The sequence below is a fragment of the Solanum pennellii genome, chromosome 3 (assembly GCF_001406875.1).
Source record: "Solanum pennellii chromosome 3, SPENNV200".
In the NCBI taxonomy this organism is placed as follows: Eukaryota; Viridiplantae; Streptophyta; class Magnoliopsida; order Solanales; family Solanaceae; genus Solanum; species Solanum pennellii.
In genome coordinates, this window is record NC_028639.1 from 63,988,538 (window position 1) to 64,005,343 (window position 16,806).

At 27.1% G+C, this 16,806-nt stretch overlaps 1 protein-coding gene across 1 annotated transcript; it reads right to left on the minus strand.

Moving 5' to 3' along the window:
* Window positions 1-8,996: 8,996 nt before the first annotated feature.
* On the minus strand, window positions 8,997-10,845 carry LOC107015220 (bidirectional sugar transporter N3-like). Its single transcript, XM_015215418.2, has 6 exons — window positions 10,702-10,845; window positions 10,442-10,478; window positions 10,147-10,357; window positions 9,907-10,068; window positions 9,686-9,805; window positions 8,997-9,437 (listed from the first exon to the last, which is right to left on the minus strand). The coding sequence occupies exons 1-6, from the start codon at window positions 10,739-10,741 to the stop codon at window positions 9,111-9,113; spliced, it is 897 nt and encodes a 298-aa protein (XP_015070904.1). The 5' UTR covers window positions 10,742-10,845; the 3' UTR covers window positions 8,997-9,110.
* Window positions 10,846-16,806: the final 5,961 nt, after the last annotated feature.

Consider the following 16,806-nt stretch of genomic DNA (forward strand, 5'->3'; position numbering starts at 1 on the left):
ATATATATATATATATATATATATATATATATATACACACACACACATATATATACAATTTTGGTATGAATACCATTTCTGAAACCGTATTCTCTGACTCTCTCTTTCTTCTTCCTCCTCTGCTATGTTTTTTTTTCTGATATTTTTTTCACCAAAATCAAATTCAAAAGTCCGTATTCACTTGTTCATAAGTACCACTGTAAGCAAAATTTAAAATTATTAAATATGAATATATAAAAAAATTAAATAATATATGATGTATGAATGCTAGTGTAGAATTCTACAATCTACTAAATCTCAAACATGAGAATAAAATCACAAAAAATTTGAACAATAATACTTAACGGCGAAAATCTGAAATATAAAAAAAATTACTCACAATATACTTGGAGAATATAAAAACAAAACTCACAAAAAAATTAAACAATATTGATTAAAAGATTAATTTTCCCAATAATATTTTTTTATAATGACGGTTAGAGAGCTAGAAAAAGGTTATTGGGCTATGCCCACAATAGTTGGGCCACAAAAAAAAGGGGTTGATTCACCCTCTCTACTCGCCATAAACTTGCAAAAGTTGTTCAATTGATATTAATAAGGGGAAATTAAGCCGATAAACAAATATATACTAGTTAATTAACTAATATAATTATATTTTAAATTAGTTATCACTCGAAATCTCTCTCCTCTCTCCTCTATTATACATATATAAAATTACAAATACAAATTATACATATACATATATAATATGTGACAGTTATATAAATCCAATTTGTCTCTTTCCACTTTATGCCCTTTCTCGTTTGCCTCTATCCTCTCCCTCCTTATCTCGCTCATCTCTCTCCTCTTTCCTAATCTCACTAGCCATATGTATAAATACATATGTATACCAGTTACATATATACAATTGTCTGACAGATATACATATATAATTCGACAGATATACAAATACATTTTCACCTCTCTCTACACTCTGTCTTCTCTCGTTTGCGCCTCTCCTCCCTCTTCCAATCTCGCTCGCCTCTCTCATCCCTCTAACATATAACTACAAATTGTAATTAGCAAACTATAGTTATGGAACCTAATTAAATTTATTTTAATGGTTTTGCGAAATTCCTCTATTAACAATTTGTGAAATAATTTGACTATTTGAGTTCTTCATTTGTTAATTTCTGACATCTTCGTTCATCCATATTCTTTTTTGGTTTCTCATTCAGTGTCCGGAGCCCATATTGGAGCTCCGACTAAATTCTAAATTCGGATTGCGCACTGCAGGGCCCATTTGGGGGTGACGCTCCCAACAGGATTTTCTCCATACTCAGGGTTCGAACCCGAGACCTCTGATTAAAGGTGAAGCACTCCCACCAGTGCACCACAACCCATATTGTTCGTTAATCCACATTCAAAGTCATCTGAAAGTTAGAACTAATTTTTACCAAGTAATTCAAAATGAATCCTAAAAAGTCCTGTCATAATATTTAAATAAAAAACTATTTTTCTTTGATATGTTATATATTGTTATATGAAGAAAGTTTTTTTAAAAAATAAATAAATTGTTTGATGATTTAACCTTAAATAGATTATAAGAATATAATTTTAAATTTTTTAAGAATTTGATAAATTACGCCTATAATCTAGTATTTAGTTCATTTTTGATCCAGCTCATCTCGACTCAATTACTTTTTGAACAAAAAATGAGTAGTAAATTATTAATTGATTTTGCTTATTTTAACACGTTCAAATTTAATTTAATGACCTCCTTACCCCTAGCTAATACGATCGCACATTCGCACTAGGCACTAGCCATTGATTAACATGAGTTGAATGTACACCATCATTTAAAATATCATACTTTCTTTTTATTTGATATTTAGTTGCATGTGATACAGTGCAACTTTTGTCGGCGATGAAACTACAAATATGCTTCGACAAATATAAACATTAAATTTAACAAAATACGTATGATTCGACTGTTATTTTCTTAATTAAAGATTATAGATTCTATTTCTTAAAAAGAATTTTTTCTTTTTGATAGAAAGCATTTTCTTTCTAATATACAGCTTGAATTTTAAAATAATCAAACTTCTACGCAAGCAGTGAACCATCAAAAATAAAAACAAAATAAAACAAAAGTAGAATCAATGTCTCAAGGTAAGGTGTGTAATGGCCTTAGATTTTCATTAGTTGTCAACATAAAAATTAAAGAAACACTTCTTTGTTTTCGTGTTTTCATTAGACCAGTAGAATCATGGATGCCACTTTAATTTGTTCGAATTTGGTGGTACCCTGTCACTCCAATAATTTGTTTTTTTCTTCTTCAATTTCATGTGTTTTTTCTTTGTTTAATCATTCTAGTAAAACATACTTTAATTAGGCAATGTCTGACACTTTTACTTTAGTATTCTTCCCTAAGGATCTTTGATTTTTTAATTCTTTTTTAGTCATTATTGGAGATACTCAACCTATTGTTTTATGTGGCCTGGTTAAATGTTCAATGGTCTTTAGTAAGGGTGGGTTGTGAGGATGTTTTACCTTTTATCTTTATGAGACAGGGAATTGTTTTTGGTGGATTTTATTTAATTTTGACAAAAAATTTAGATCTTTTTTCATTGAGACTAATTGATCCTCGATATACAGTAAAATTTCTATAAATAAATATAGTTAGGATTATAAAAAAAATTTATTTTATTGAGATATTATTTAATCGATAAATTAATATTTATTAATTTAAATAATAATTTGAGATTTGACGAAGGTTAATTTTAATTATATCAAAATAAATGTATCTTATTAATTTATGTATCAATTTATTGATTTAACATAAGAATATACTATAATACATCAAAATCATTGTATCTTTCTAATTTCAACCTTGTGATGTTGGGATAATAAGACTTTTAAAGATATATTACGAATCGATTTTATCACAGGATATTAAAAGATTATGAACATGGACAAACTAATACAATAAAGATTGATATTTTGGATACTATCAATTTGCAGTCCTTGTTTGGTTATAGACTTTAAGCATTACTTTAGTAGTCTTTTAACGTTTAAACTAAACAATAATAGCATCTCGACCTTTTTATTCCTTGAATGAATAAAAAATTGACGATGCAAATGGTGACCATTTCTTGGAGAGTACTTGTTCTGTTCAACAACAAAATAGAACCTGGAATATTCTTAATTTAATTACTTGGCTTAATAATATAATTGTGGTCAACTTTAATTTGTACCAAACCGCACGAAGCAATAAAAAAAATTCCACATTCAAACTTGAAAAGTAAATAATTAAGGACCACAAGAATTGGGAGATTATTGCTTTAAAATCTCTTTGACCAGATCTGATTAATTAAAAAGGTTCGATTCGAATCTTTTGTTTAAAAAAAATAAAAGAGATTTAGGGTTGAGATTTGATTAGGAACAGACCTTTTATTAAATTGTTTTATTTTTTTAGGTTTTTCACTCAGTGTTTGATATCTATATTAAAATCTAACTAAATTCGCGCTGGGACGTCCCATATTAAAGATAAAATGTTCACTAACAAAAATGACTATGTATCAAGGGTATCCAAACTTAAAAGCATCTTATTAAAGATGAAGAAATACTTACTCCTCCTCTGCCATCTTCGTTGGTGACCTTTTGTTAAATTATTAATTATTGACCACACAGTAATGCAGTATTGTCAAAAATTAATAATAAATAGCGCTGAACTTTTAGCTACAATATTTAAATAATTAATTATTAATCACACAGTAATACAGTATTGTCAAAAAGAATAAATAGCGTTTAGCTTTTAGCTACAATACTTTCCCTTTGGATGTGTTACTTTATTTTGAAAGAAAATTATATTTTAAAAAATGTTTTTGGAAAAAAAATAAGTCAATTTTCTGATATTGTTGGTAAGAATTCAGAAAATATTTCTTCAAAAGAAAGGAGTAGTCTTCCTCGTTTTGGGAGATAGTAGCTTTAAGTGATCGGTTTGTGTAATTGATTATTAGTCACTTAATTTTGTATTGTATACCAAATGTTACTCAACTTTGACGACTTAATATTTATGGTCCTTATATTATTTTAAAAAATATAATTTTATGTACCAATTTAATAGTGTGATAACACTAATATCTTTGTTAAAAAGATTTCTTTTTCTAAAAAAAGAAAAAATGTAAAATCAATATAAAATTATTGAATCCTTTGACAATTTTTTTATATAATTTTTTTTTGTTATAGTTGAATCTAATAAGGTGTCGACTCTTGAGTATAAATATTATAGTACTCAAGTAAATTTTTTTTAAAAAAATTGTAAATTCTAATCACAGTTTCCAAGTTACTAAATAAATATTTAAAATTATATTTCTCGAGAATAATACCCGTGAAAGCCAATATACTCTACACCCTAACCCACACTAGAGTATATTTGACACCCTAACACACATAAGATTCCTCAAACTTTGACCATAAATTAAGGAAGCTAATTAAGGTCTCCCCTGGGCTTTTAATTAATCAATGGACAATTGGGACATAGGCATAAAAAAGAACAAAAAATAAAAGCTAATACGAGATTTTAGCAGTTGTCGACATTCTTTTTATTTCTCTGATTTTCTTAGTAATCATTTGATTTGTGATTCTTAGTGACAATGACTTCTCATATTCTAACACTGAAATTATATTAAACATACATCCTAACGTTGAAAATCCTAGTTCTATAGGAAACATAGATTTTTACAATCAACTTGGTAAAGTTACACTTCAGATTTGACGATGCTATTTAACTTTTTTCACTTTTATAACAATTCAGTATCTGAAAAATTCACTAATTTGACTAGTTCAAATTTAAACAATCTATAATTATAACGCTCATTTAAAGAGAAATAACCTTTCTACAAAAAAAAATCAAATATAAAAAATCGAAATTAAAATCCCCAAATAAACATATAAAATAAAAAAAATCACATTTATCAACCGACCGCGCATCCAAAATAAAGGTGCAAGTTGTAAAACTAAAGTTGAACGTCATCCCAAGAATCTTTACTAGCACTAAAAATCATTAATTGGACATACCATAGTCATATTTTTGAGGTCATTCTCCACCATTTTTTTTAATGATTACTAAAAAGGCAAAAGTGAAATGAACTACCATTCTCCAGCTTTATTTGTCGATTGTGAATCGTCCTAAATAGTTTATTTATATGGAACTGATATTATATAATGTAATTTGGAAAAAGGGAAATTCTTCCACTTTTCATAGGGAAAATAGTTTGTCTTTCAAGAATAAAACAGAGTCTTCATTTAATATATTTTGAGTTTAATTAAAAGTATGACTTTGAGTTTAAACGTCTTATTTTAGTCCATTGATTTATAATTATATAAATATTTATTTTTTTATTTTTAGAAGACAACTTGTAATAGTTGTATTTTTTTTCTTTAATATTGTGACTAGTTAAACACCACTACATAAATTATCAAAATATATTGAGCTGTTTAATTTTTAATTTTAAAGAAACTCTGCTTCCTCAGTTCGTAGATCTTGTGATCTATATATTGTCTCGTGGACAGGGAATAATAGCAATATGAATAGAGTGGAAAACATAAATATCAATAGATATATTATAATATAGTCTCTGTATTAATTAATTAATGTGTGGAACTATTTTGTGAGATAGATGAATCACAAAAGAGGATAATATATTCGTGCTTTTATGGGACTAACTTTTTACGTGTACTAAGCAATTCTACTTTTTATTTTGCAATACTTCCTAAAATATTAGCTTTAAAATATGATGGTGTAAAAGAAATTTACATATTAAAATTGTCAGTATAAAATGGTTTCAGGTAAATATAAGTAGTAGTTTTCTAGAAATGTTAATTTCCATATTGTTTAATGAGCAACTTTTACATATGATAAACGTAAAAATTATATTTGTATGTTATACAAATGAATCCTGCATTTATATATATTTGGTATACAAATGGGGTCTTGCATTTGTATTTTTCGATTTATTTTTCAATATACAATTGGGTTCGGCATTTGTATTTTGGTATAAAAATGAGTCTTGTATTTGTATATTTTGGTTTATTTATATATTTTGGTATACATTTGTATATTTCAGTATACAAATGTGTTTTGCATTTATATATTTTGGTCTATTTGTATATTTCGGTATATAAATGGAAAATGGGTCTTGCATTTGTATATTTTAGTATACAAATGGGTCATGCAACAGTATATTTTGGTGTATTTGTATATTTCGATATACAAATGCGATGACAAAAAAATGAATGTTGGTGCGAACTACAAATAAAATAAATTATAGCTATACATTTAATTGAATTAATAATTTGTTATTTTATACATTTTTTAAATAAAATGAAAGAATTTTGAAAGAAAACTTTTTGCCTCTCGGTCAATACTACATAAATCTCACTAGTTTAAGTCTTAATTAATAAAATTTTTGAGAGTTTCAAACATTATTTCTCTATCATATTTTGTGCTTAAGATACATGAGTTTAGATCCATGAGATATATGTGTCTATCAAATTTTAAAATTGAGATACATATTTTATTTATTTAAATTAATTGATTGTAACAAAATTTCTTAATTAGAGGAGCTATCAATGATTTTCAATATATGGACAATTAATTCTGAAATTTTAAATTAATTAAATTCCTTAATTTTAAGGTGAAAATCAAGAATTATATTTATGTTTAATTAATTTTATTTTATTATATTATTAATAAAAGACAAAAAATGTGTATATCTTGGTCATGTAATTTGATTAATTTAATTTTATTATATTTAAAAATAATAAATTCAATAATTTGATGTATTTATTATGAATATATAATGTATCCAGCCAACTAAACACTTGATACATACCTATCATAAAAGTACATCCATATGTATCATGTAAGTATCCAATACTAATTTTACGTATCTATTTATATGATCTAATATTATTTCATGAATTTTTTATATGTATAATTTGACGTACCAAGTATCAATTTTATACGTTATATTCAAAAACATGTATCTCAGATAAATATGAATTTGAAAATAGTTAGATATATTATAATAATACAATATATATATATATATATATATATATACACACACACACTGATAAAAGCTAGATACATTTAATCGTATCTTAATAATGTATTAAATATATGCTTTGATCTATAGTATACAAGGTATGCACCGATATTATCAGCAATGTCGAATTTGATAAATCTATCGGACTTGAAATTTGTGCTTACATTGATACACATTTTGTGCACACGAGAAATGTCTCCCCTTACTAAGAAAAAAAATGATAGATTCCTGCGGAATTGGTTTGAGAATGAGAAAATCATAGGCTAAGATTTGATGTGTGTGTTTACAAGCTGTAGAGCATCTATTTTAAAGGAGTTTTTCTTCTCAATAAATTTCAACTCTTCAAGGGAAGAAGAAAATGAAAAGTTAGAGTTTGAGTTTTACCATAACTCATAATCCCTGAAAGAAAAATATTTGTTTTTAGTTAAAACACTAATTTTAAATTTTAAATATAAAGATAATTAATCAATCCTAATTTTAGGGATAAGAGTATTGATTGTATCTTCAATAATATATGATATAAAATATTAAAAGTGATAGTATATAAAATTGTTCAAAATAAAGATAAAATTAGCATATAGGTTAGTAATGTATGTGTAGTAAAGTAGTTTCTCCAATTCAATTTTGATCATAGTCATAATGTTTGAATACTTATTTACTGCTGTAATATTTCATTATTCATGTACTCTATTAAGTTTGTATTATTATTTCATATTCCGAAATAAATTAGTTAAATAATAAAATCCAAAACATTTTCTAAAAATGGGACCAAAATCATATACTTGATTATACTATTGGCATAAAGATCCGGTTAAATATAATAGGTCAAGTAATATTTAATGACCTTATAGATTCATGACATGTGTATTTTGAGATTTATTTAAATTATATACACTCATCTGAATAATAAAAATAAGAAAGTTGTTAATTATTTGTATTTTTTAAAACTATCGAATAAAACAATTAAGTGTATATACAAAGGCAATATTTAAAAAAAAAATTAAGATTGAAAAAGAAAATTTAATATATCTGATTGAAAGTATTTGCATTATCAAATTGAGTTTTATCGCCAACTCTCGATCCGCATACCCGTCAATTTTTCATTTTTTTTTTTGAAAATATTAGCTTGAGTACACTTAATTGCTTTATTTGATAGTTATAAAAAAATAAAAAATAATTGACAGCTTTTTGTATTATTAAGATGAGTATATAATTTAAATAATATATGATTTAAATTAATCTCAATCATAAATTATTATATAGTACACATGACATGAATTTATAAGGTTATTGGACATTACTTGACCTAATTATACTTAACCGGACCTATGAATATACTTGGTTGATAAGAAGGATCATAAAACAAAATTTATCAATCTGAGATCATATATTATTGTGATTTTCGTGATATTTTCTAATTTTTGCACAATATTGCAATTTTAGAACTAAATTGTGTGATTTCTCGCCCTATATTTTGCAATTTTCACGTGAACCCATAGTTTGAATTTGAGAAAGACAAAATTGGTTGGGTTAAAATTATGGTATTTTCTTACATAATTTGATTTATTACCAGACAAAAAAGAATATATCAAACAGAACAGTTTCTTATGGATTAATTTGAATTACATTAATATAGAATAAGACGGTATTTTCATGTATTAGTATCAATCATGTAATTTGATTTGTTTGACTAAAAATTAAACTTAATGCTGCAAACTGATAGTACTGAAAAAAAAAGGTTACATGCTATAGAACTTTTAACACAATAATTGGAATCAACGGTGCACTGATGGGAGTGCTTTACCTTTAATCAAAAATTTCGAGTTTAAGCCCTGGTTATAAAGAAAATTATGTGGGTTTTGAATACCGGATGGAAAATAAAGAAATAAAAAAACACAATGATTGGATAAAAGCTTATTATTATTGATTTTATCTTTTTGAGTACGTAACAAGATAAAGCTAGAATTAGGAAATTAACTCAAAAGAAATGACAATTAATCTGAGATTAGTCCCAAATTAAGCCACAGTTTGCAGCTTAGGCATGTTTACTACATTATTGTTAGTGTTTTTAACTCCACAATTAGTATCATTTGGACACGTGGCAACCTGTGTTTTATCTGAGCAAACGAGTAAACCAAGTTTCACTATGTCAATTATTTGTTCTTGTGTGAGTTCTGGAAGCTTCTTATTAGTATTCATCATATTCTCATTCTTCACAATTACTGCTGGAGTTTGTATTTCTGGAAGTTTCTGTTCCTTTAGAATGACCTTCTCTTTTTTGCTGTATATTGCATACAACACAATTTGGAGTATACCAAAGATGAATCCCAATACATTTGGAGCCTATAAATAACATAACAAGGTATATACATTAGTATATAGTCCCTTTCAAAAATAAATGTCTTTTCTCTGTTTTGACAAATTTTTAATTCTATAACTTCCACGTGGCATGCATGCATGCATGCATGTTTAAGACTTTGAGATTGAATAACATATTATAAGATTCATTCTTTTTTTTTTCACTTTTTAAAATTTTGTATCAGGTAAAAAAAATATACTAAAAAATTAAAACGAAGGAGGTGATAACTTACAGCAATGTTAATATCTTTTAGTAAGAGACCATAGAAGAACCACATAACAGCACTTAATGTGAGGAAAACTGATAGAAGTAATGGCATGTATTCCACACTCTTTGTTTTGATGACTTTTCTCTGCATGAAATTAAATATAATGAAAATATATAATTAGCACCAAATCATGCATGCATGGAATTTAAAAAAAATATAATAGTCGAAAATTAAAAACTACTAACCACAATGCCTAAGGGTGCAACAAATACACATAATGAGAAAATAAGGCAAATCCATCCAACAACTTGTCCACGAACAACTCCTTTGAATAGAAATTCAGTAACTAGCACTATTGCACCAAATCCACCGACCACTGATAACATGAGCATTTTTATAGTTTGGACCTGAAAAAATATAAATATGTTGAGACTTATGTGTTGCGTAGGTAGTATAAAAAAAGTTATTTGTGAAAGCTAACGTACCCTGGCTTTCTTTGGTGCGTAGAGAAGGTAGAGACCAACGTAGATAGTCTCAATGAACATACCAAAGGAGTTAATTGTAATGAGTAGGGGCATGTTGGATTTCAAAAGTGCATAGTATATCCAAAGCATCGAACTAAAGAGTGCAACCACATATGGAATTGATTGGTAACCTTCTGTAGATTTCTTCTTGTAAATGTTATAGAACGTTGGTCTACAAAAATTATAATACCGTGTTAGTCAGATTATAATATATATATCCAAAAAAATTCAATTAGTAATTGGATGGAAGACTCACATTGGAGAAAGGAACACAATGAACGAGACAATATTTCCTGCAAATTACCAATAAAAAAAAAGGAAATTGAGTTTAAGAAAGATATATATATATATATGATTAATGTAATATCATAAGAAATTTCGATGGGAGAAAAGGGGCAAATAATAAATAAAATAAGATTTTTAGAAGATTGACGAAACAGACTATTAAGAATTTCGATAGAAATATTTAAATATTAAAGAAGCAAGAAGGAGAAGATAATAAAGATGTATATTTACCAAGGACACCAAAAGCAAAAGCCCAGTGATTAGAAACCATTTTTTTTCTTTTTTAAAAATGTTTTTATTCAAAGTGTTTTTTTTTTTTTTTTTTGCAAAAGACAAGCAAGCTTTCTACTTGACTTAGTTGGCTGTGAATAAATGAAGAGAGGTAGATTCACATATTTATACTAGCAAGGGATGGGGAAGATCCTTAATTTATTTTATTTTATTAAAAGTATTATGAAAGTGCTATGGCAATATCATAAAAATTCAAGGGTCCCAAGACATTTCTTTATTATGTCATCCCCCAATCCTTAGGAGCACTAAAGATTAATTACAACTCATGTATATATGCTTTATTTTTTTTAATGTGTTTTGATTATTTTTTATTTCCTTTTTATTGTCTGTACGAAATGAACCCAAATTAACAACCAAAAAGAAGAAGAAAAATGGGAAGAGGGACCAATTAATAAAGCTTTAGATTTGCATCAATAATAGAGTTGGATGTGGTGTAGCTATTGAGAAAATCAATTTGATGCAATGGCTGATGAATTTAGGATATGCTTAGCTTTGCAATTGCTTTATGTTACACTTATCTTCTCCTAGTGGGGTGTCATTTATCTGAATATATAGTCTACTACTATGAAATGGATCAAATATAGTTAATCTATGTGATTTAAAAAAAAAATTTATTTGTGACATATTTAGCATGTCACTTGCTTTTCTAATAATTGTAGAATAAATAATTGTGTTTTCAAATGAAAAATAATTAATAGTAGGTTAGTGGCTTAATGGTGTTTGTATTTTGATTGAGTAGAAAATACAAACACCATTATGTAACTATCCAAAATAAAATCTCTTTTTCTATTGTTGCATGAAATTAATTTTCTTTGCCTGGAAAAATTAGTTGTCAAAGTTGAATAAACAACTGTCTAAATTACTCCACTTTTGAGGTTTTGTGGGTAATATTCTCCCAAATTCAAGAGCCACACTATGTTTCTCTTATAATATTATTGCTTTTAACAATGATTAAAACCATGATACTTTAATTTTTAGATTATTTATGTTCTTTTATTCATTTGTGGAACGTGTTGCATGCAATATATTTTACCAATAATGCTGCTAACGCTTCTAACGTCGTTCTTGATTTAATCTTTACTAGAATAATATGTTGGGTATGTAACAAGAATTGATGGGAAATAGTGGTAAGGGGAGGAATTTGAAAAGTTGAAAACTTGAAGAATTGGGAACTTGAAAAGTCTTTTTATGCTTTAATGAAAAGACATTTGTCCCTCATCGGTGATGTAAAGAAAAATAGGAGAGTTTAAATACAGCAGCACTCCTATTAATTGTTAAAAGGATTGGAAAGAGGGACCCCCTTGCGCTGTCGTCGCTCGTCTCGGTTTTGGCTTTCGCAAATGATCGAGAGATTATTTTATGGACAAAGTTTATTTTTATTAATTAATTAATTAATTAAATGGCCAAAAATATTTTCAATTAATTAGTTGATAACAGAAGTTGAAAATTAATCGAAATGTTTCAACTTTTTAGTTGACTAACCCGACCCGACTCGGATCCGCAAGCGACCCGTTTTATTTAAATTTTCCGCCATGACTGTTCTGAAAGGTTACAAATTTCAGGAACAATCAGTATTATTTGAACGGTTGCAAACTTTCATTAATGGTCGTGTGAATTCTGAAAGGGTTGCAACCTTTCAGAACATATTCTTCTTGCCTATAAATACCAATCATTCTTCAGAATATTTTCTAACGAATTTTCTGATCTTCTTCTTCTTCTTCTTCTGCACACATTTTTCTTCGTGTACTTTCCTGTTGTGGATTGGTTTGCTCACAGTAGAGTTTTTGGTATCTACACTCTGATGATTAAGATCATTTTACCTTGAGAGGTTATATTCCAAATCAAACCTCGGATACTAGAGGCGAAATAATTTTCTTAAGGGGACACTGTGAGTTCAGTGGACTTGATCTTTTTCCGATTTAAAAGGTTTTTTCAGAGTCTAGTACGTTTTTACAGATTTTACTTTTTGTGAATTAAATTTCTGTTCATCTCTCTTACTGGTTCTATAAATTTCAATTACTTCGTGTTTCTGAACAATTTATTAAAATCAGTAATTTCTGATTTTGATAACACAAATTGACAACATAATATTAATAATACCATATGTATACATCGCTTGCTTGATTCCATATTAATGCAAAAAGTATTTGTTTATGAGGCGCTATTCATATTTGAGATATTAAACAAGTTTTTCTCTAAATGCATTTTTAAATTCAAATAATTCCACATAAGTTGGGAAGGTGATTAATAATTTGAATATAAAATTTTAATGGTTGAACTTTTTCTTATTCAAAACATACTGTAAATTGAAACCAAAGGAGTAAAAGAGGAAAAGATCATGCAAAGTGTGATGGTGGAACTTTTCCATTCTTAAACAAAGATTTCATATTCGTGTCTTGAATATGAAAAAAAAATTATGTTAGGAACGTTTAACACATGAATGGACCTGCAGTGCAAGATCCAAACTTAATCAGAGCTCCAAATTAAAAAAACAGAACATTATTTTGACTGAAAGGGTCTCATCAATTATTAAAAGTACACTTCCAAAAAATGAAGAGATTGAGATCCAAAGATGTATTCTCAAGTCCTCAAGATTGCGTGGAGGACTAAAATTTTAATACTTTATGTTATAATGAACTAATGGTCCTTTTCCGTCTTCTTCCACCATAAAAAACACGCAAAGATGCATATTCGAATATGTATAAGTTAATACGATATTTGTATATTGACAAGCGAAATATATAAGCGAAATTTTCAAAAATATGTATATATATATATAAATACAAAATTCATATGTATTTATCATATTTATATATTGACAAATGAAATATACAAACGAAATTACATATTGCAAAAAAAAAATCATACATATTAAGCGTAAATATGCAAATTGTAGCTAAAAAGACTAATTAAATTTAATCTATTCTCATTTATGAAAATTTCTTTAAAATAAATATGCAATTGAAAAACAGAAATGCGTAAAAGTTATCATGACACACACATATATACGAATTACTAATAACATCCTAATCATCCAAATAATTAAGAAAACATATTATCTAGGAAAATTTAACACATCCTTTGTACTCTTGAGAGGTAAGGTAATTCATAAACATTCTGTTATTCTAAAATTATTTATGTTCTTCAAAGAATATTTTCAGATTGAGAGAGAGGAGATGTGTGATACATGAAATATACAACTAACGGGGCATCTTATTTTTTTTCCTTTTCTTTTTTAAGTGAGCACACAAATCCCCACCACGTGAACTTGAACGTGAATTCTAAATCATCAAATAGTTTGTAATCATATGAGTTTGTCAGAGAAGAACTCATTGACCAAGTTCTTTTTTTTTTTTTTTGTGGGGGGAGGGGGGAATAAGTATTTTTATGGAGTAAAAAAGTAATTTTTTCAGAAGCTAAAGTTTTTTCCTTAATTCTGCTTTCTTGAAAAGCACTTTTTGAGAAAAATATATTTAGAATTACTTTTTGAAAGTTAGCTTCATGACAAAACAATTATTGATATTCCTAATTCATTTTAAATTCATTGATCAAATACTAATTGCTTCTTATCAAACATATTTATTTGAAAATATTATATAGTAAATTGATTTTAAAAATTCTGGCAAATGAGTTATTGGTCTTTTCTCGGCCTGATTATACATGCTAAAAGGAGCCTAACTAGAGGGACATTTTTTTAATAATAATTGGCATAATATAAGGAAACAAAGGATGTGTAAACTTTAAAATTTGCCTATAAAAACATCTATTGACGTTTAACAAATTCTAAAACACTCTAATTCTTAGCTATAAGGAGTTGTATATAGTCTAGGACTTGACCAAACATATATATGTATGGTGGTAGTTCCATCACTTTAGTCTCCTCCATAAAATGGTAAAGGCAAAGCACCATTACTAGTAAATTAAGGACTAAGGTCCGTTTAATTTATATGTCCTACTTTTTTTGTTGATTTTTTAAAAAAATTCTTTTTTTTTTAATTTGGTGTCATATGAGCGGTCGAACTAAATTTAAATAGGTAAAACTATATCATGACTTATTGACATACATCCATATTATATATACTAGTTCTGCCTATACTTCCAAATGATATTGTATCTTATTACTAATTAAGAGTTTCCTACCATATATTGAAGAAGATACATTATGTTATCAGATACACTAAAATAGAGAGAGAGACAAGCTAGATGTTGATGGAGATAGTCTTGTATCATTATGAATCATACTAGATATACATGCATTTGTATTTATCTGATATGATTGACATGTTTTTGGAATATCAGATACATAGGAGAGTCGTGAGGAGCGAAATGAGAGGGAGACGAGCGAGATTTGTTTATGTATCACAAATACGTATGAATTGAATCTAATTATATACATTGTATTAAGACTTCCTAGATTGTAACACTTTATTTGAAAACCAGTCAAATTCAATCAAGAAAATTATATTTCAAATTTAACTTGAAATTGTATTTAAAGAATTTTAATTTCAAACATGAAAATTATTTCAAATATTCTTTGCAAAAAGTATAACGAAATACAATTTTATCTTCAATTTCAACTTCATAACTTCAAAATAAAGTAAAAATTATTAGGCAACTTGTCTGATATTAGGCAATTTCACTAATTTATTGAAACCCTAGATTTGATTGCGAATCTTTTAACCACACACACATTGTAGCAGATTAATCATTCAAACTTATCATATTTCCTTATAAATCATATTCATATCAAGACAAGACTATATAATATACTATATTGATATAATTTAAAAGGAGAAAAAAAAGGTTTACCCTAATAACCACACAAATTACAAGAATAAAACTTTAGTATTTTTTTTTAAACCTAAAGTTGGAGGCTATCCTAAATATTGCAACTTTAGTAGCACAAAAACATGGAGGTAGTACTATAAAAGTGGAAAATGTCATAACAATGGGACATCAATTAGCTATTTATTGAGGTCACCCAATATAAATGATGTTTCCCACTGATTTCCTCTCTTTTAATGATTGCTACAAAAGGTAAAAATAAAAAAAATAAAAAAGATACTCCTCTGGCGATTGTGATCGATCGATCGTCCTAAATATATTATTTGGAACCAATATTGTCTAATAATGTGCCAAAAGGAAAAGTTCTTCCACTTTTTCCGGGGGAAGATTGGTTTATGTGATTTTTTCTTTCGGCCGGATCGATTGGAGCTTCGACTTAATTAAATTAATAGTGTGTAAAGTTCATTTTTAAAAAATGTGTTTTTTATCTAGTCTTTTCATATTCATAAAATTAAATTTTTTTTTATTAAGAGTAGAAAAATATTATTCATCCCACGCAACTGTATGATTTCGGTTGAGTGGAGATCTTTCACGAACAAATAAAATCAAAGACATTCGTGAACCGTACATCAAATATTGTGTTTACCGTAACAATTTTTTTTCTTTGAAAGTAAATTGCAGTTTAAATCGTTAGGGATCTAGAATCAAATGGTTTTTCCAAAATTTGATGTAATTTTTTCCAAGGTATTTTGTGGATTTCATCTAAAGAATCTAATTTAAGGTTCTTTCCATATGGACTAACTTAATTACGAAATGTATAATGACCAGAAAAAAGGATATATGTATTATTCTGGTGAATATAATTTTAGGATATATTGATTGTATTATATTTTTTTAATACATAATGTTACACATTAATAAATTTGGTGGATAAATCTTAAAAAAGTAGAATATGTCTGTACGGGGTAAAGCTATTATAACAAAGTAGAGTAATATATAAAATTGTTATATCAAATAGAGAAAGCAAATATAAAAATAAGAAGAAAAGGGTAATAACACAATCACACTAAATCAATCATTATATGAAATGACAATTTTTATCATTATATAACGATATTATGATACAATAAAATTAAAGTCACAATCAAGAAAATATTATTAATATTTAAACAAACAACACAATATATCAAGGAAATAGTCATGTAGGTGCAATGAGTTCATCCAAACTCCTTTCAACGAAAAATCACATAGTATAGCTAA

Bases quoted from the DNA above. Each gene is read 5' to 3' on its own strand.
- LOC107015220 (XM_015215418.2), bottom strand. From the start codon at position 10,741: ATGGTTTCTAATCACTGGGCTTTTGCTTTTGGTGTCCTTG. The intron at 10,479-10,701 runs GTAAATATACAT...GGTAATTTGCAG, and splicing joins TTTTGCTTTTGGTGTCCTTG to GAAATATTGTCTCGTTCATT. The intron at 9,438-9,685 runs GTAAGTTATCAC...TGTTATTTATAG, and splicing joins TAAAAGATATTAACATTGCT to GCTCCAAATGTATTGGGATT.